This window comes from Physeter macrocephalus, chromosome 8, assembly GCF_002837175.3.
Source record: "Physeter macrocephalus isolate SW-GA chromosome 8, ASM283717v5, whole genome shotgun sequence".
NCBI classification, from domain to species: domain Eukaryota; kingdom Metazoa; phylum Chordata; class Mammalia; order Artiodactyla; family Physeteridae; genus Physeter; species Physeter macrocephalus.
This window is the reverse complement of record NC_041221.1, coordinates 135,282,589-135,304,355: the sequence shown is the minus strand read 5'-3', so window position 1 is coordinate 135,304,355 and position 21,767 is coordinate 135,282,589. Positions and strand designations below refer to the sequence as shown.

Here is a 21,767-nt window from a genome sequence, read left to right as displayed (position 1 = left end):
CAAAATTCTCCCACAGTAAAACCAAAATCTTCCCCAACCCTGCTTTCTCCTCTCTTCATAGCCACTTTTTCTGCATTTGGTAGTTTCCCTCTTACAGCTTTCCATACACTCAGCACCTCCCGTCTGACTTCCTCTCCCACTTTACTGGAAGTCCACATTGCTAAATCTTTTGTAGATGTTTTTAGTCCTAGTCTTGACCTCTTGGTAGCATTTGACCCTGTTGATCATTTTGGCCTTTAAGTACTTTGGCTGGGCTGTCAAGGCAGTACAATTTCTCTGCCTCCCCCCTCTTCGCTTTTTTCCCCTACCTCTACTCACTTGGTCTCTTTTGCCATTCAACTCTACCTGATAGTAAGATTTGCTTTTTGTCCCAAACGATCTCTTCAACATTCTACAGGTCTCTGCTCTTCTCCATCTTTGCCCCCTCCACTATCTTCACAGTGGACCCAAAATGATTTTTCAAAGACACGAATCTGAGTTAGCATACTCAAGATTTTAAAAATTTCAGGGCTATTAATCTGACTTGTATTCACTAATTTACCTCAGGTGTCAGTTGACTGCCTGTCCCTCTGCGTTTAAACTTGAAACCCCAGGGAAATGGCCCTTTCCTCCGGCCTTATCTATACAATTTCTCAGGATTTCCACATGTGCTATATACTCCTTTGCTCATGGGGTACTTGAAGAGTGTTCTACGTTCAAATTCACCAAATGGCTGCGGTCTTTTCAATAGCTGTCTTTCTCCTCAGTGACCCTCTGCATGAAATATCTGAAATCAAAAAACACTCAAAATGGTATCTGTCCCCACTTCCTGGCCCTAACTACGACCCCTCAGCAAATTATCAGAGAATACCAGAGAGGATAGAAATTGGGTCTAGGCCAGGGATTCCTGCGACTCGCTTCTAACTCATACTCTTTTTAAGTTTTGCACCAAGCAATATGGGGGGAGTCGAGAAAAATCCTTTGTCGGGAATGGGACTCGAACTCGTAAGCTACTGCTCTCCATTTCCCGCCATAAGCGGGCTACAGGATTAGAGAACAACGACCGCCGCTGAGAGCTCGAGCGACGTGCGCGCGCTGAGTAGGGGGAGGGGCAGAAAGGAACCGAGGTGGGTGGGGGCAAGCTCTCGCGAGAGTGGGTTTGTTCTTCGGCTGCAGCCGCTGTTGCCACCTCTTACAGTGCCGTTGCTGCGGGGGATTGTGGGAGTCTCAGCGTCCCGCTCGCTCGGAGAGAGGTGTCTCTTTTCCCTCTCCCTCTCCTTAAGGTAGGCGAGAAGCGGGTAAGAATCGGGGTGGGGTGGCCGGGGGCTCTCTGCGTCCGCCGGGAGGAGGCAGCGACGGCGACAGGGGCCGCGGGGAGCCGGCGGCGCGCCTTTCTTGCTCGCTCCCGCTCGCCCGCTCTGCCTCCCTCCGCGCTGCGTATGTGAGCCGCCTGATCGGCGGCCGCCATGTTAGGAGCGCAGTGGCGGCGCAACCAGCCTTCTCGGGCGGTGGAGGTGAGCGGCCCCGGAGGGAGACACGCGGCCAGGCAAGGGCCCAGGGTGCGGCGGGAGAGTCGGGGGCGCAGAGGGCAGCCGATCGGCCGAGCTTCCTGCGTCCTGGGCTTGCTGTGGGCGGGGGCGGGACGACGAGTCCGTTACACGCGGACTGCAGCGCTGAGGGGAAGGGAGGAGCGCTCGAGGCCTGAGGGACCGACTAATCATAGGGGGCCTGCCGTTTGGGGAGGATAGTTAAGATAGGGCCAGCCCCAGATATATTTGCTTTTTTTTTTCCCTTTTGCGCCTGAAAATGTGCTCCAAAATGGAGGATTTCGTAGACTCTGAAGAGCCTAGCCGTTTGAGCGGCTTTTTTTTTCTGGTGTCGCGGCCTTCGCTCCTTTCCTCGCCCATCGTTTCATAGCGCCCCCTAAGACTCCCCTGTCCCCTGCCCACACACAGGCGCGCGCGATTTTAGCCGGACCTCAGAAACAATTCCCCCCACCCGCCATCGCGTAAAAATGGCCGATAAATGAAACGTTAACGCTTGTTTATCGTATTGCGTCGTGGATAAAGCCTTCTTCAGTGCGCTGCGAGGCAGGAGATTTGTTGTTTAGAGAGTCACCTCACATTCCTTTTACTCTTTATTAAAATACTATCAGTCTAGGGTTCTCTAGAGAGGATGGCGTGGTGTGGGGACCTTCCGGTTTCCAGACAAAGGGTTTAGAGTACACCCTGGTGTAGTCGCGGCATCGTTGTTCTTTTCGATGCCGGCGCTGTGCCATGTTCTGTGTTCTACAGGGACTTTTACCATTTACGGCGGAGCAGTATCTCCTAGGTGTTTATCCTGCTCTGTGGCCCCATTCTGTGGCATAGGCTTATTGGATCAGTTACAGTTTTCCAGCCAGATATTTCTAGAACAGTTATGGCGATTCCGAAATTCTGGTCTTTCAAGCGCGCTGGAATAGTGTGCGAATCGTTGATTTCCCAGGTCGTAGTCATGAGATTTTGCATTGATGCTGCGTTGTGCATGAACAGAGCTTGGTTTAATATTTTTAGATAGTCGACAAAACCGTTTTCTCCTAGGTAAATTTAAACAGCTGTACTCTGCGTGCAAAAATTATATTTTAGGCAATTTTCATACATGTTCAAAATAAAATTTCCTTTTAAAAAGCTAAATGGTTCAGTCACCTACGGAGTCTCTCGACATAATTGTTTCACGTTAGTAGTATTGTGAAAATCAAGAAGGCGGGGAGGACAGATTTTTGTTGCAAAAAACGCTGTGTGACTTTTACACTTAACTAAACTTAAAATTAAACACGATTGAAGTACTACATGAAGGTTCTTCCGGTTGGTTATGTAAATAAGACTTGGGAAAGTGATCGTTAGCCAGAAGCGTTTGTGTTGAAAGTGCCTTAAATTGGCATTTCTTCCTTTTCACGTTATATGTTGATAACGTTAGCGTATACTTACCCAGAGAGGAAGTTTTCACATTATCATCTTTACACATCTCCTCAGCTTTGTGTAAGTGGAGTTGTTTTTACGTAGCATTTTGAGCTAATTAATTCAGAAAGATTTAACCACCCTTGACCTTAAAACATTGTGTATGTTAAAGGAGTCTTTAAACATACTAATTCTACTTATGCTTTTAGGGAAGTGTAAACGCCAAATATTATTACAAGTCAGTGATATTTAAACAAATTTTAACAACTGAAGAATGCAAAGAAAATGTCTTACATAATTTAAGAAATAACAAGTAGTTCAAATTCCTAATTTTACAGAAGAGAGAATTAAACCCCAAGGAAGTCGTTATGTAGTTAACCAACGGCAGTGATGCCAGTGTGTTCTAGAACGCTTGCATTTTGATTGGATACTTGATTCAGGCTCTGCATGTTTTAATAAATAGGCTTAAAAATGGAAGAAATATACTTACAGGAAGTTATCCTGTAAATAAGGGAATAATGTGTCAAAGATTGGTGTACATAAATGTTAATGTTGGTTATTAAGCATATTAAAAATCCAGAAGATAAAACATTTGGAGATCTACTAATTGTAGTATGGCCATCAAGTGGTAATCTCTACAGCTATTTAGAAGTGTTTTAAGAGGAGAGTAGTGATGGGAAAGTTATAGTGGAATATAGTACTCATTGGGAAGAAAGTGTAATAAAACCCCACTAATACCAAATTTGATGATTTTTTGTTGTTGTTTCAAGGAACATGTAAATAAGCATAAAAATAGAGATACACCCAAAATTTTGGCTCTGGATGTTGGCGTTGTGGGTCATTTGTATTTCCTTCTTTTTTTTTCTGAAATATCCTCAAGACGTTATACTTACTTTTGTAATGAGAAAAAATGAAACATTTTTTTTAAATGCTAGAACTGCTGAAAAGACCAGAATCTCATGTTTTGTTTTTTTTATGATCTCATGTATTTTTGAGGGGAATTGAGATAGAAATGAGCCAGCTTCTTGAAATCAAGTGCAGTGTTCAAAAGTGACAGAAAGAAGCGCTTGCGTAAGATACTCTTGTTATTATGTGTGTACAAACAGAAATCTGAAGACATTGTTATGTAAACTTATTATTAGGACTAATAATTAGATTATGATATGAACTGCAGCCATTAGCTGTTTTTAAATGATCAAAACTAGAGAATTGGGTAATGAATGGTCTGTTAGGTGGTGTTCTTAGCAGATCTTCTAATTAAAAGTCTGTGCTTTGTTTTTATATACCTCTCTTAGTTAGAATTGCATTAAAATTGTACCACACTGACAGTAGGTTCTAAGTATATTTGACTGACTTAAGGTTTGGGATGGACAATACTGAATTCCTTGTGGGTGAGGTAGAAGGGTTGTAGACAGTGTAGTTTTGCAATTTTTTATTTATGTGGTTATTCCAGGATTAACACTGTCCAGGAAATTGCTTTAATTTAAAATTCCTAGGTATGTAGTGGGTCTTCTCATTGGACCATTAGGATCAAGGGTTGTGACATGCTTGTTAAAAGGTTTATAGGTAGAAAAGCTGTTTAGTGGATAAAGGTAGAGTAGAGAGAAGCCAGTGGATTGAGAGGACTTTGGATATGTAGCCTTTAAAGTACTTTAGCTTTTGACTCATCGCAGATGATATTGACTGTAAGCTTAAATATAAACTAATACAGTAGAAGTTATATGATAAATGCTGTGTTATCTTTCCTCACCTGAATATAATTTATTACTGTGGCAGGTCTGAATAGATGCAGTACCTTTGATGTTTTGCAGCCTCCATGTGATTTTCCAGTTGTAGGTCAAGCCCTAATGTCTGTATAAAAAAGGCTCAGGAGTTGCTGAAATTAAAATTTACATGAAGTAGCAATGAAAGCTTATGTACAATTCTTTTTTTTTGTACAATTCTTTTTTTGTACAATTCTTTTTAATTAAAAAAATTTTTAACTTAAATTTTTTAACTATTAAAGATTTTAAAACTATTCCAAAGAATAAGGCTAATTGATATAAAATACTTGGTTTTTTTCTGGAAGCTTTTTAAAATAGCAAATCTCTGCCTTCCTTTTGTAGAGTACCAATAGCCTGTGGTTGTTGGTACCTGTCAGAACATGTTAGTAGGAAAACAAAGAGGGTTCCCATGGTGGGGGGGTGGGATGATAGGTCTTCCCAGCTCTTGCTGTTGGATATGCTGCTGGATAAGAAGAGCTAAGAGGGGGGAAATGCCTATAGTTGTTGTCATAGTTAGCAGTAAATGCAAATATGGAAAGTAATCTGTTGATACTAGAGTCTCAGTAGGATCTTTGATTTGTAGTTTGCAGATTGTTAATGAAATAGACAACTTTCTAGTCTTTAAAGGTGATGTGTATGGTGTTTGGTTTTTTTTTTCCTCTGTGGGAATTTCTAGGATATTAAACATCTCCCTTTGGTATAGTCACTGATAGAAGAGCTTATACCATATGTGAAAGTTTAAAGTCAAGTGTTTGAACACCTGAATCACACAGTAGGTGGGAAAGGAACAGTAATAGCAAAGAAATACAAACCTTTGTACTTACTTGGGACTTCTCTGGCGGTCCAGTGGTTAAGACTTCGCCTTCCAATGCAGGGGGTGCGGCTTCAATCCCTGGTGGGGAAGCTAAGATCCCACGTGCCCCCCCCCCCAAGGGGCCAAAAAACCAAAACAAAACAGAAGCAATATTGTAACAAATTCAATAAAGACTTAAAATGGTTCACATCAAAAAGTAAAAAAAAATTTTCTAGCTGTGAGAAGATGTGGAACAACAACAATTTTAGTGCTTAGCTATGTTTCCTTGTGTGGGCTCTGATATTCTGGGAAAGCAGAATGGACGAGGGAACTTTACACTTAAGCATCAGGAAAACGAGAAATATTCATAACAGCGTTCTTGATAATGACAGGAAATTGGAAACAGTCTAAATGTTGATCATCTGCAAAACAGATAAGTGTATGTGCCATAATGGTATCTATAGTGCAGTGAAAATGTAGATGTAATTCATGTGTAAATCAGTTTTTAAAAGTAAGCGATACATACATTTTAAGCCAATTTGTATAAAATTCAGAAATGCCAAATTAACACTTTTTTAAAAGATGTATGTCTATTAAGTGGTAAGACTTAAAAACAAGAGACTGCAGAAGGGGAGGAGGAATCACTGGAAATTGGTAGGTAGAAGGTATCTAAGGTTTTGTTAACGTTGTTTCTAAACTTTGGTGTTTATATAGACAGGTTTGTATAATGTATGATATAAAGGGGGTGGTGCTGGGCCTTAAGAGAATTACTAATATTAAATGGAGAACGGAGAGACACATTCCAGCTAATAATTGTATTTGAGTGTGGACTTCATGTGGTAAGTAGTAGGGAGTTGTGTGTGTGTGTGATTATTTATTTATTATTTATTTATTGGCTGCGTTGGGTCTTCGTTGCTGTGCGCGGGCTTTCAGGGACTACTCTTTGTTGCAGCGCGTGGGCTTCTCTCGTCGTGGCTTCTCTTGTTGAGGAGCAGGGGCTCTAGGCGCGCAGGCTCAGTAGTTGTCGCCTGCGGGCTTAGTTGCTCCGCGGCGTGAGTAGTATATTTTTGAAGAGAGTAATGAGTGATATTTTAAGAGGCTTATATTGAAACCTGTGAACATGGATCCAATACACGGATGCCATCTGGAAGGCAAGAGGACAGAGTATCTCCAGTAAGGTTATGGCAGAGGAGATAGTTATGGACTGCATTTCTGAAGGATGAGAAGGTAATTTAAAGGTAGATTGGAAATAGAGAATGAAGAAGGAAGAGGTTTAATTTGTTTACTTTCACTAGAATCCACTTCTCTTCTTCAGTCTTATTTGTCTAGGTTACTGCCAGTCTTTAAATCTGGTCTTTTAAAGCAGACTTCTGGTTCAGGAACAAAGTTCAGATTTTAAATGACTTCAAATAGAAAGGGATGAGACATGATAGTATAGTTGATATATGAAATAGTGCAGTGAAAGTGAAAGGTGTTTATGTCTCTGGGGCAGTCCTTTTACTTCTAGTTTCTCATTGGTTGTGAGGATCAGATTGCATAAAGTAGATGATCACTATGGTGCTTACCATGTACCAAGTCTTATGAAGTGGGTGTTATTTTTAGTCCCATTTTACATATGGGGGAACAAACAGAGATGTTAAGTAATTTGCCCAAGGTCACACAGCTATTTTGTAGTAGAACTGGGATTCAAATCCAGGCATTTGGGCTCTAAAAATCTCAGTTTATATCAAATCAGAGAGTTGTACAAATGTTTGTGGAAACCAAGAGCAGTAGATCATAAAGTTTTGAGTGGAGGGGGAAAATCTTAAGAGTGCAGATGCCTTGAGAAAAACCAGATTTTGCTTTCAAGTAGAGAAGAGAGTTAGCCAAGTTAGTGTCTTAGGTCAAATCAAGAGTCAGAATTGCCAGTTAAATGGAATAATTTTCTTTCCTGTAGTATGAATTTACTTATCAGTTTTCTCTATTGCTTAATCTGAAAATATTTAATGTCTAGTTGATAAAGTCACTAGGAAAAAAAGTTAAACCTAGGAAGAAGAAAAATGTTTCAAGTCTGAATAATAGGAATCCTTTCTGTGGATTACCATGAAGATTTCTATTTTAGCAGATGAAGGTACTGTGTTAGCCGAAGGATCAAGAAGTGGGCTAGAAGTTGAATCCAGGTCTGTGATTGGATTAACACCAACAGTCTTAAAGCCTTTAAAAATAATACTTGTTTTTCAGCCTTCCTGGGCACGACACTTTATCTGGTTTTATCTTTATTGTGTGATGAGGCACATATTGCTTTATACAAAAATGAAATTAATAGAGCTGGATAAGCAACAAGGATATACGGTATAGCACAAGGAATAATAGCTGTTATCTTGTAATAACTTATAGTGGAGTATAATATGCAAAAATACTGAATCACTATGCTATACACCTGAAACTAATATAGTATTGTAAGTCAACTATACTTCAATTAAAAAAAGAATCTGGGACAGTATTTCCTAGGGGGTTTACTATTTAAATTAATTAGTAGCTTGTTTTTTTTAAAAAAACCTTGTAAGTCACTTAAAGGCATGCCATACTGAAATGAGATTATGACACTGAAGAACACGGACTAAAATAAAAGTTTTTTAAGTGGCTCAAGCTCAATATATAAAATTGAATAGTTCCTCAGATAACAATCTTTTTAAAAAATCAAACCCTTAAATGAAATACAAGTTATAAACATATATTGGGAAAACATATAGTGATATAAGGTAATGTGAAAATGAAAATTTACTTAACACTCTAAAATGGAAACTATGTTGATAAATTATTTATAAAGCCATTATAAATTTAATAAATGAGAAACTTTAAAGAGTAATTAACCTAACCCTGTATTTTAATTGGAAATGAGTCAGTTGCTTGCTTTAAAAGTTCTGACCAGAGTAGTCAATGTTTTAAATTACTAATAGTGAACTATCCCTGCCATCTGTTGGTGAAATGGTTAGGACATTTTTACTGTATTGGTATTGTTGGTTGCTACGTGTATTTGGCATGTTTTCGCATGAATAAGTTAAATCACAAGGGTGTTTGACCTTGATAGAACGTGGAAAATCTGAAATTTTCTTACACCCTTTTGTGTTTTTAATTCAGATGGGGAAAATACTGTAAGAAACTATTGTTTTTTAGCTGTTGTGTGTTAAATTTTTGTGTGAGATTAAAGGGTTATAAGTGGATATTTCTTTCCTGAGTATCTCTACAAGCCTTTATGATTATACCATCTTAAAATTAGTTGTTTTTAAGAAGTGATTATTTCACACAATTGAAAACATAGTTAAAGATCCATATGATGGTATTAGATACTTTTAAAACATAGCATCTTTAAATGTAGAAGCTGAAGATTTTTTTCTATAATGTCTTTTAAAGAACTAAATCTGCTTATGGTCATTTCACTTCCTGCTAAATAACCCTCTGAAGTCTTTATTTTACATAGGAAATCGAAATATGGAACAACTATTTGTTTTCTCCATGAGCTTTCTGGATGTGTTAAGCTTTCATTTGTTTTCTGAAATATTTTAGTTTTCAATTTCTTTTAATTGTTGAAGAAAATAAATCCAATAAAGAGTATCAGATAGTATTCGTGGAATGTGGAGGTTGAATATTTTTAACTGAAGCTTATTTCTTAACCATACATACAGATACTTGTTCAGCTGTTGAAGGTGAAGCTAACATCTTTAGTAGCACTTATATCATGAACTAGGTTTAAGTTCCAGGTTAATAATTTAGAATTGTGTATTGAAATGAGCTTTAAATCTGTTCATTGAGAATTTGAATATCAGATTGTAGTTAAATGGCATTTGTAAAGCAAGCCTAATTAGTCGTTTTTTTTCTGATGTTTCCTGGTTGGGGGTGGGGTGGAGGTACTTTGTCTTTTGGAAGTGAAAGATTCTGCATTAATGGGCATTTAGAATTTATTGTATAAAGAATTTAGATGGGTAAATTGGATTTTGATATTACATTCTAGGTTAGTTATCTCAGGAATTATTTTCAAGCTTTATTAATCTCTGTGAAAAGGCAAATTTATAATGATGGGGGAAAAATACAGTAAAAGAAGCTAATCTTTTTTAAAAATCTTGGTAACTTAGTAAACCTCTCAGTATTGTGCTAACTTTCATTAGGCAGTAGGTCTTGCTTAAAGGAGCCTTTTAAAGTGACTTGTTCGTTTTACGTTCACCATTGACCAAAGATCTAAAGGAACTTTTTGTAAATGTTCTTGCACCAGTGCTGTCTCGTCTAATTTCTCTTAATTTCTTTGTTCTAATAAAAGATTTTTAAGAACTTTGTTTCAGTCAAAAGTCTGACTTAAGTTCTTTTTCAGTAATGCTACTCTCATGTCTTTGTGTCGGACTGCATTTTAAGTTGAAACTCTGAGTCACAAAAATATTGTTATTCTTAAGAATTACAAGTTGTCATGGGATTTACATGGTTTGTCTTGCCCTTTTTCTTAGTTTTTCTGACATCCATTTTCTGTTTGTCTTAAGGTTATCACCTTTACCTTTACTTCTCTTAACCTTTCCTTTTTGCAGATCCACCATTTTCATATATGCTACAAAGAAAAATAATTATGTATTGCAGCAATCATTTATTTCCCTTAAAATATGATCAATTAAAAAAATTTACATATGATCATAATGCTGCAGTATAGTTTTCCTAAGGGAAAGAATAGTTCTTTCAAGATACTGGCTTTTCAATAATATAAAGCTTTGGCTCTCAAATGAAGGGCAATGCTGCAATTAATAGTAACCTCGATACTTTGAAATTTTGATTTCGAAAAACCCTCTTAATGGTATTGACTTTTTTTTAAACAAAGTATACATGAAAACTTAGAGGGTCCTACCAATGTTTACACAGTATATCAACCGGCATTCTGTATGGCATTTAAAAGTCATATCAAAGAAACCTTCATCCAATGATGTACACTTAGTCTTGTCTTTATTAATCTTAAGGCCTAAGTAGTTTACATAATGGATCTCATCTAGAACTAGTTTCTTTAGTGTCTTTTCTCAAATTCGTCTTTCTTGGTGTGCGAAAACATCTTCTGTACTTCCAGTCACCTCTGATAGCATTTCTATGTCTTTTTAACTTTGTTACATCTTTTTGTAAAATCTAAAGTCTTGCCTGCAACTTTTTTTTATACTTCTTCTACCACTGTTTTCATCCAGTGTTTCCTTACTTTAATCTGTCATTGGTGGAATTGGTCCCATAATAGACTTGTAACTATTGAATATTGCCTGGTTTTTACATTAATAAAGTTTAATATTTTAAACTAACAGTACTTAGGGGTATGGGTGATGAAATGTATAAAAGTTAACTGAGCAACGTCTCCTAGTAGAATTATGTAGCAAACAATTTAAGACTTATCAATCTCTGTATGTAATTGTGATTATAAAATTGATTCATCAAGGACATTTATTGTGTATATCATTTAACTGATACTTTATGAGTTCACACAAATGCTTTCCAAATTCTTATGTAACAATTTCTGAGGTAAAATAACAATTTAAGAAAGAAAATGAAAATAATTTCATTATTTTCGCGTCTTGGAGGAAACACATCTTGGAGGATCGCATTCAGAATTTAAATTTTCCAGGTGATTGGGCTATTCTTGTGAAAGAATCTGTTTACAGAAATCTGTGTAAGCAAGATCTCGTTTTCATTTTCACCTGTTTTGAGCTCTAGGGGTGCTGTGGCCCTGAGCATTAAGTGAATGTCAGTGGCTGCTACCTAGGGGAGTTTCACTTCTTTAAATCACCTATACTTCCTGTACCTGGGTTTTTTCTTGGGAGGTCTCCTATTTCTGTACTGAGCATATTTAGTTCTCCTTACCTTTTAAGATTAGAGATGAAATAAGCAACTGCCTGATATAGGATGGACAGTAAGAAGGCAGTTAATTATTTGGCTTAAATTTGTGCAGAAATCCTTAAACTGTAGGAAGTCACTTATTTTTCTTCACATCTGTCTTTACCTCAATTTGATTTTGCTGCATAAAGGTCTCAACTATTGTGTTTGATCTTAGATCTTATACTAGGTACTTGACACCTAAGCTTCGTTTACTTGTGATTTTACTTGGTTCTTTCTGGTAGTGTTAATAGGTCTCATTTTCTAAAACAATACAACTGATTCATCTTTGACTTGCTGACCTTGATTTTTTGTTTTTAGTCTTCTGGAACTTAAGCATCATACTATAGGGTGTATTTTTATTCTTCTAAAAGAAGAGACCCATCTATATTTTTATTGAAATTTTGATGTATTCAGACATCTAACCCTTCAATTGAAATGTTTTTAAATTCAGTATGAAATTCCCTTTAATAGTTAAACTTTAGCATGAAAGACTGCTTTTTAAATATCTACATGCAGGCTCTGCATACATCTGAAATCTGTTTAAGTTATGTAATTCCTTGTAAGTTTGAGATCTTAAATGGTTTTTTTTTTTAATCAACATGATGCATAAGTTTTTTTTCTAAAAAAACGGCATCTACTTAAAGGGATTTATGACTAAAATTGCTTATTTTTCTACAGAGTTGTCTGCTGGTTCTCAGCTTGAAGAAGATTCTACAGTCCTTATTGATCCTTTTTCTTGGCGTTACCATTTTTTGAAGCAAAGTTAACCTAGTTTTCTAGTTTGAGCTTTCTTTTTGGCCATCTTCTAAAAAAATTTTTTTAAATCTATAAACTAGACAAGAGATAGTTCTACAATGTCCAAGTCATTCCAGCAGTCATCTCTCGGTAGGGACTCGCAGGGTCATGGGCGTGACCTGTCTGCAGCAGGAATAGGCCTTCTTGCTGCTGCTACCCAGTCTTTAAGTATGCCAGCATCTCTTGGAAGGATGAACCAGGGTACTGCACGCCTTGCTAGTTTAATGAATCTTGGAATGAGTTCTTCATTGAATCAACAAGGAGCTCATAGTGCACTGTCTTCTGCTAGTACTTCTTCCCATAATTTGCAGTCTATATTTAACATTGGAAGTAGAGGTCCGCTCCCTTTGTCTTCTCAACACCGTGGGGATGCAGACCAGGCCAGTAACATTTTGGCCAGCTTTGGTCTGTCTGCTAGAGACTTCGATGAACTGAGTCGTTATCCAGAGGACAAGATTACTCCTGAGAACTTGCCCCAAATCCTTCTACAGCTTAAAAGGAGGAGAACTGAAGAAGGCCCTACATTGAGTTATGGTAGAGATGGCAGATCTGCTACACGGGAGCCACCATACAGAGTACCTAGGGACGATTGGGAAGAAAAAAGGCACTTTAGAACAGACAGTTTTGATGATCGTGGTCCTAGTCTCAACCCAGTGCTTGATTATGACCATGGAAGTCGTTCTCAAGAATCTGGTTATTATGACAGAATGGATTATGAAGATGACAGATTAAGAGATGGAGAAAGGTGTAGGGATGATTCTTTTTTTGGTGAGACCTCGCATAACTATCATAAATTTGACAGTGAGTATGAGAGAATGGGACGTGGTCCTGGCCCCTTACAAGAGAGATCTCTCTTTGAGAAAAAGAGGGGCGCTCCTCCAAGTAGCAATATTGAAGACTTCCATGGACTCTTACTGAAGGGTTATCCCCATCTGTGCTCTATATGTGATTTGCCAGTTCATTCTAATAAGGTGAGTTAATGCAACAGATACTTCTAATTTCTTTTACGTTGTAGTGCCTATTCTGTATTTACCTATATCTTTTACTCTAATTCTGTAGTCTGGTGACATTGAGTTGATCAAGAATTTTTATACTTTTGAGAACACTTACTTTATTTCGAAGGTAATTGTTTTTGAGCATTTTAAACCAGGGCTTTACATTAATACAATCTGCCTAGATTACTTCTGGCCACAAAGCTGTCATCCACTGGGATTATCTTGTTGGTTTTTGGCATCAATATGTTCTTCTTAATCGTATATTTAAGCAGGTTTTTTGTCTGCTTTGTTGAATTGTTTTAAGTATTTTTTTTTTTTTGCAGTCAATGTGCTCTGCCATTCAGGATGCTAGATAATCAGCTCTCCATCTGTCTTAATTACTGATTCGTATGTAGTAAAGATGTATTCTTGAACAATTCTCTTTTTTTCCTTATCTGTGGCTACAGGGAAAGAGTTAATGTAGAGCCCTGGTGTTTGTTTCAGTATATTTCATATTTTAGATTAGTTCATTCTTCCTTTTTTAATTTCCCTTTAACACAAACTCTCATGCTGTAACTGAAATTTTTTCATCATTTTTTTTCTCCTTTTCCACAACTTTCTTAAACATACTTCAAAACTCACTTTTTATTATCCCATATTGCATCTATCCCTTTAGAGACTTGGGAAAATCAACTACTGCAGTATCCTGCTCTGTGTTCCTCATAAGCATGTTCTTTTTCTGACTTAGGCTTAGACTTCTGGTATAGTCATTTGAGGAAAAAAAAAAAATCTAATCCTCCTTTGCTTTAATTATCACATCTGGCAAAATGGGAACTTTTTCAAAATGTCCTTTTAAATATATTCTTTTCTCTTTCAACGTTTTCAATGCTAATCATTCGCACTGTTTTTTCCCCCCCAAAATACAGTGCAGTTGACTTAAAGTCAACATCATAGCACTCCACTAGCTTGATCTATAATCTGACCATCCATTTTTCCTGATGTGCTGTACTTAACTGCAACATGTTGCTGCCATGAAACTGATTAGATGGTTACTGTTACAGGGTTTTTTCTTCACAGTAACATTTGGAAGGGTCATTTTCTTTTCATAGCTATCCCTTTTAAATGCATTTTTAAGTGAGTGTTGATTTTTGAGCAAACTATATCATATAGGTCATTAGAGATTTTGTTTTTAATCTTTTTAAAAGTATTACCAATCAGTCCCTTTTCTGTGTTTGGATCTCAATATTTTTGTCTCAGATAACAAGAGAAGAGACTTCTTATATTATTTGAATTTACAGAGTACTTTGAAAAATATCTTTAAGAATAATTACTAGCTAAATATGTGTATGTACTCCTTATAATACAAAAATCTTTTGAGTTAATGCATCAATTTAAGTATACAAGGAATATTTTAATCTTCAATCCATGTCAAAATAAATTCAAATGCTAAATTTACGTTCATAGATTAATTTTCATTTAAGACAGAACCACAAACTCATAAAAGTTAGGGAATTGTATTTAGTAGGTGTTTTGGTGTTTTCCTTTTTCAAATTTGTTGGATACACTAAGTATATCATGGAATTTAGTTTTTGTTCAGTACCAGACTTCAAGTTTTAGGTCTGGTATGAATTGATTTAATGAAAAGGTCCATTAAAGTTTGGTGGCTCAAAATATTTTCTGTTACTTCTTGCCTGTTCGCAGAAATGGCAATACGAGAAATATTCTCAGATAGGTTCTCTAAACTCTAAGAAAGATAGCTAGTTACGCTGTCTCAAAGTGATTGTAAGGGACTTAAAATCTTAGCTACTGGAGTCATCATAAATCAAAAGCTGTTGTTGGAAGTCTCCTTTTCCTGACTTTGAGCAGTAATTTAACCTTGCTGCTTACACATGGGAAAACAATTCAGTAAAGGAACACAAACAAAAGAAAACCAAGAAGGACTTTAATCAGAAAAAAGTTTCTGTTTTTATATATGATTATATTTTTCTCTCCAAATGTTGCTACCTTCTAGTTCCTTAACAGTTATATTAATAAGTAATGATAGTAAATGGACCTAAATTGACAGAAGAATATTTTTGAATATTTGAGACTTTGAACTCAAGAGTAAGACACCTTATCTAGTGCAAGAGGTACTTTTAACCTGTAAAAATGCATGTACCCTAGCTAGTTTGGGTATTTTATCACAAATTTAGAAACAGTTAAGAATTACTTTAGAGGCCCTTTGATTGTTTGATTTACAAAATTTATGGTATTTGTAAATTGTACCAATTTTAAGAAGTTTTAGCACCTGGATTCTCTTAATGTATTTTAGTTTCCTTAACATAGCTAATGTTTTCTGGATATCTTCATTATGGAAAAAATAAATACTTTTAGTAGGGATCTTTTTAATTTATAGCTGATGTAGAATCAATGAGTTTAGAGGAAGTGGATAATGAAATTTTTTTTTAACATTTAATCCTGCTCTCTGGTATTGCTGCATAACTTGGAAAATCTGTTCTTTTCACTTAGTAGTAACGTTAAATAGCCTACATGATCAAAACTTCTTCTTACTATGAAATAAGAAACTTTTAGGTGAAAAACATCTAATTTGTCATCATTATTTTTGATATATTAAGTAACTTTCAGTGATGGTGTTGCTTTTATTTCTTTCTAGGTCATTGTAGAACATCAAGTTGCTTTTCTACACAGCCTCGAACTTGCCTCAAAATTCCTTTCACTTAAAGAAAACTGGCCACTACAGCCCTTTCACTGTCTTGTCACTTGAGTTCATATTTTCCTTTCAGTATTCTAGAAGCCCTTAAGTTATTCTTTATTCTGCCATTCCACATGTGCTTCTCCAAATTATCTTTTCTTTATATAATTTAGGTATCTCAGAGACATCAAGGTGAATGTAGTTTTTCCTGCAGAACTTCTGAATTCAAAAAGTGAATCCTTACTCTTTATTAATCTGATGTGAGAGTTACCTCCATGTAGAATACAAGGATATAGGTTTTTTAAAAAACCCTTTTGGCTCTTAATCCTCACCTTAGACCAAACAGTAAAAGATCAGGTATGGTAGTGCAGATTAGTAATGGGTGGGTTTGGGAGGTATATAACTGATTCTTTGATCTTGGCTTTCCTTCTAGTACTTTGTAAGACCAGCCATACTTTCACAAGTTTGAACCTTTAAAGATCATGGGGGATTGGATATAAATAACTTCTGGTCAACTAGATATCCTTTCCATGTCCTATTAATTAGAAGCATGCTTAATAGGGTAACTTTTGCTCCTCTCCCAACACACTACTTCTCAAGGTTTATTTTAAATCTGAACATTTTTCGTTAAGAAAATTCTAAGTTAACGTATTTGTTTAATCCCGCTTCTGAATTTTGTGAACTTTACCTATGGCGCCTCTTGGTTACAGCCATTTTAAAAGTGGCCTCCAGCAAGTCAGTGGTCTGTGGCTTTTTAAGTAGAAATGTTTTATATCCCAAATAATCTGGTTGTAGAGCCAGCTGGAGAGATCTCTTCCAGTTCCTTACTTACTAGCCATTATTTTAAAAAGACAATCCAGCTTTGAGAGATAGTTCCCCAAGTTCTTAGAAGTACCATTCTGTTTGAATGTGTTCCATTTTACCTCTTTCACAGTTTTAGTTAATTTTAGTAGGGCATAGAAATGTGTGTAAACTCTCAAAATGTAAGTTAGTTTTTAAAAATTAGATCCCATTTATAAAATAACTTTTTGAAAAGTTTCAGAATGGTGTCTCTTGTAATTTGGTTCCTTATTTTAGTTCAGCTCTAAGTGAGACTCCCTTTTGAAAACATTGCCTGACCATGTTTTATATTCCAAATATAATGTATTAGGTAGTGTGGGTGTTGGAAAAGTTGCCTTATTTTGTGGGGATTTGTGAAACAATAATACTTGTAAAGCGGGAAGTGTAAAACAAGATAGCTTTCTTTATAAGCAATGTAATAATAGTTGCTTTTCTTTCTTTTTAATTAAAAATTTTTTTATTATTAGCACTTCCTATGTGCCTGGCAATGTTCCGATAAACAGGTTACCTTTATTAATTCATTACTTTTCACAAAATCCTAGGAGAATATTGAATCAAAGTGAATTTAAATAACTTATACGAAGGATTCGCATCTAGTAAGTGGCACCTTGGGAACTGAATGTAGGCAGTCTGGCAGCAAAGCCTACTTTTCCTAACTCTTTCTTATATTGCCTAAAATGTTAATCATTTACATGTGGATTTTTAACTAAAGAAAGGAAAGTTTATTTGCATAAAATAGGAAAAAAATTAATACCTTCAAATTTAAAATAATCACACAGGAGCAAATACTGAAGAAATAAAATGTTTTCCTCCCTAAAATTTAGAAATGGACACCCCTAAAATTTGCTTCTCTGTTTTGGGGAAATATAATGGGAGCTTAGTTTTTTGATAAATGGGAGCATTTTCTAGAAAAGTCACTCCTTTTGAATCAACTTAGCTTGCAACATACCTCAAAGGCTGAATAAAATTAAAGATACTATTTTTAACTAATTATTCACATTTATAGTATATATTTTCTAAAGTGATATAACCATGGATATTTTATCATATTTAGAGTTCTATAAAAGCAATTCTAATGATACGTAAATAAAAATTCAGTTTCGTCCACAGCAGAAATTAATATGCCTACTGATCCTCAAGGTCAGTTACTACTCTTGATCTTTATTAACTCTATATCTTTTCCCTGTCAGGTCTGTTAGTATATTAACCAAGTTATCCAGTTTTTCCAAGAATGTGCATGGCGTATTTGAGGGCAGGATCAAGCTACAAGGATTCAGAGAAACGGTTTTAAATTAATTCAGTGTGATTAGTGAATGGGCAGGTGTTTGTTCTGCTTATGATACTACATATAGATTGACATCCTAGATTTTGAATGGTTCAAATGAAAATACCTTAGTTTTATTTTTGTTAATTCTACTAATTTACTTTGCTGCAGGAGTGGAGTCAACATATCAATGGAGCAAGTCACAGTCGTCGATGCCAGCTTCTTCTTGAAATGTAGGAGTTTGAAATACCTTTAAAGCATCCTTATCGTGAATCAGAAACACCCATTGATTGCTTTGGGGAGTTCACCGTTTACTTGTAATATCCACATTGTTGTTATTGCATAGTTGGTACTGTCCAGGCAATGCCAATTACAAACAAAATGTTTAGATCTGGAATTGTATATGGGATGTCAGATGCAGTGGTAGTGGTACTTTGTTATTTAATATTATTTCTAGGGTTAATAAATGTTGGTACTTTTTATACAAATTGAAAGAATTAATAGACTTAAAGATAGCCTTTGATACATAGAACAGGTTCATAAGAGCATTTGCAGTAACAGTAATACGTGCTCTAAGAATATAGAAGATGTGGAAAGGGGGGAAATTACTAGAAGTTACAAGTTAGTTTTCAAGCAAAACCCTTCAGGATGTATATTTTTTGCTTTTGAGATACTTTTGATTCTGAGTTTAAGCTGCTAGAATGAAATTGAATTCCTAAAGAATATCCCTGCCTAAATAGCACATGATACCCGTTGTTCACTGGAGTGGCCATTTTCACGTATGCTGTGCTGTGTTCGGACTGTCCTTTCTGTCTAGTGCCACAGCTCAGCTCTGCTCTTGGTATTTAATATTGCAGAAAGAAAATCTGTGGTCAGTCTTTGTTTCCCTATATAACCCACATTTCCAGTCCCTCATGCAGCACTTTTCCTCTTTGTGAATTAACAAATATAGGGAATTCCCTAGCGGCCCAGTGGTTAGGACTTCACACACTTTCATTGCCAAGGGCCCGGGTTCAGTCCCTGGTTGGGGATACAAGCCATGTGGCGTGGCCCAAAAAAACCAAATACAGGAGTATTTTAATTGGAACATACATTACCTACATTTTCAGGCATTACAGAACAAGTTTATTCTCCTTCATTTAAATTAATTTGAAATTCTGAAATTTTCCTTTGGAAATATCTACATGTCATGTTTTTAAACTGTAATATTTCTAACACTTAGACTCTGTATAACTTTACTAATGAATAATCTCTATTTTAAAGGCCAAACGAGGCTACTTTGTGAATAGGACAGTTTTATTTTAAAGTTAATTTTCTGGTCTTTTTAAAGCTACCCAGAATGGAATCCTGACAATGATACAGGACACACAATGTAAGTTAAATTTTTTAAGCTGTTGTTTGTAAAGGAGATCAATGTAAGGAATTCAGGTTAAATTTTTCAACATTTCATAAACAATATTTTCTTAATTTCTTTATTGAATATGAGAGTTTGGTAAAAGTAAAAGTCACTGGGTGAAAGAATTTCTAGAAACTATCTTACGTAGTAATTTTTATTTTATTGTTATAGATTTTTCCCTAGTTACTTCATACATAAATGCCCCCAAAGATTGGGATCATAGTCATACAAATGTTTTAGCAGTAAATCTTAGTTATTTTTGATGGACTTTATCATGCTTTGTATTTTATGTTTTCACATTATACTAGGGGTGATCCATTCATGTTGCAGCAATCTACAAACCCAGCACCAGGAATTCTGGGACCTCCGCCTCCCTCATTTCATCTTGGGGGACCAGCAGTTGGACCAAGAGGAAATCTGGGTGATTATAAAATTCATGTTACCTTTCCCTAAGAGCTTTTATCATAAAAATTAAATGCAGTGATGTTAGGCAAAAGAAATGTCATTGAACTATAACTCAGAAATAACATTGCATGAGAAGACGTGGTACTCATATGATATTTGTAATATCCTTCATTTGTGTTTGAAAGATGTCTGTTTTTTCAATTAAAATAGCCTGGTAGCGCAAGTATATTTATTACAAGACTGAAAAATACACTTTTTCCCTATAAAGGTGCTGGAAATGGAAACCTGCAAGGACCAAGACACATGCAGAAGGGCAGAGTGGTCAGTAATAAAGCTCTTGCTTTTACTGTTTCAGCTGTTCGGGGGGATGTGATTTGACTTGAATCCTTGCTAATTGAATTTGTGTCATAGTCTTTATTATAGGAAGATTGCTTTAGTTTGAATATCATCAGGCTTTTGTATATGACTTTGATAAGAGTTAAAAGTTTGTTTTCTTATGTCCATAGTCTAGAGATCTCACCTTGATTCAAAGAACTTTGCTGTCTAATTATGTACACAGTAGTCAATTTAAATATCAGTGCAGATAGTGTTTTCTGAAACTTTGAGATTTACCCCAAGTGACATATTTTAAATATTTAGTTTCTTCCGGTTGACTATAGATTATAAAAAGTTTTAATATAATACATAACCTGCTTCGTATTGCTTCTAAAGAGACTTGTTTACTAACTTGATTTTTTTCCTAATGGATAGGAAACTAGCCGAGTTGTTCACATCATGGATTTCCAGCGAGGGAAAAACTTGAGATATCAACTCTTACAGCTGGTGGAACCATTTGGAGTTATTTCAAATCATCTGATTCTAAATAAAATTAATGAGGTATGAGTTAAGTGTAGTATTTATTCATCACTAAAATATTTCCTAAGGGGATTACATAATTTTGTATTAGAAAAAGAATGTAAGCTTACATCATCAATATAGAATGTAATATAGACCAAAGGGCCAATAGTTGAACTAATCAGTAATAAATTCTAGTACTAATGGATTATTAGTAACTTTATAAATTGTGATTCTTAAGCAGTAATATTGTCATTATTACACTGCTGCTACTATTAGGGCTATATAAGAATAATTATTTGGAAAACCATTTCAAACTTTTACCCAGATGGCACCAAATTATTTCAGATTCAGTAGGCATAATGATAGTTTTAGTATCATGACGGTAATAAAATCTGAGGTGATCATTAATAAATAGCAAATTAGCAATGCTGGGTTTCTTGTTTTGCTTTTAGATTCTTGAAAATGCTTTCTATTTAATGTTTAAATATTTTTGGAAAGACTTTGGGCAGTGTGGAATTTGGTTGGTTGGGGGAAATAATTTTTTTTGCCATTTTAGGCATTTATTGAAATGGCAACCACAGAAGATGCTCAGGCTGCAGTGGATTATTATACAACCACACCAGCATTAGTATTTGGCAAGCCAGTGAGAGTTCATTTATCCCAGAAGTATAAAAGAATAAAGGTAATATCTGTTTTTCCAGATTTGTATTACCAACCATTTGATACATCATTTTAATATTTACTAACTTACAGCTATTTTAAATTGTTGCTAATATCTAGGATAATCTTAACTATTAACTAATAATTACGGCCTACCTACCAACATTTGACTCGCCCTCCCTCCCTTTTTTTCCCATTTATTAAATTAAAGAAACCTGAAGGGAAGCCAGACCAGAAGTTTGATCAAAAACAAGAGCTTGGACGTGTGATACATCTCAGCAATTTACCTCATTCTGGCTATTCTGACAGTGCTGTCCTCAAGCTTGCTGAGCCTTATGGGAAGATTAAGAATTATATACTGATGAGGATGAAAAGTCAGGTAATATACATGTAGAAGTTTTGAAAAAGATTATTTCTCAGAGTGCTTTAAGTTTTTTGTTTTGTTTTGTTTTTTTAATATCGTCATTTGTAGTGAAGAAAGGGTGGGGCCGGTAATTTGGTATCCAGGGTGGAGTGGTTCTTTATCTTATCATAGATAAATTTTCTAGCCAAGTGGTAGTTTTTT

The 21,767-nt window shown here is 35.7% G+C and overlaps 1 protein-coding gene across 6 annotated transcripts in view; it reads left to right on the top strand.

Moving 5' to 3' along the window:
* The window catches only part of MATR3 (matrin 3), a 48,099-nt gene that overhangs the window by 16,003 nt on the left and 10,329 nt on the right, over positions 1-21,767 (top strand). For 3 of the 6 annotated variants that reach the window (XM_028493279.2, XM_055086789.1, XM_055086788.1), the window contains exons 5-12: positions 12,018-13,105; positions 18,076-18,137; positions 19,235-19,276; positions 19,609-19,721; positions 19,974-20,026; positions 20,456-20,581; positions 21,099-21,224; positions 21,414-21,581. In XM_028493279.2, the coding sequence (XP_028349080.1) occupies positions 12,194-13,105; positions 18,076-18,137; positions 19,235-19,276; positions 19,609-19,721; positions 19,974-20,026; positions 20,456-20,581; positions 21,099-21,224; positions 21,414-21,581 (1,602 nt within the window). In that variant the 5' untranslated portion in view covers positions 12,018-12,193. Of the gene's footprint in view, positions 1-1,136; positions 1,263-1,430; positions 1,494-12,017; positions 13,106-18,075; positions 18,138-19,234; positions 19,277-19,608; positions 19,722-19,973; positions 20,027-20,455; positions 20,582-21,098; positions 21,225-21,413; positions 21,582-21,767 lie in introns of those variants that run through there. The other 3 variants (XM_007114692.4, XM_055086791.1, XM_055086790.1) reach the window with 3 other exon arrangements.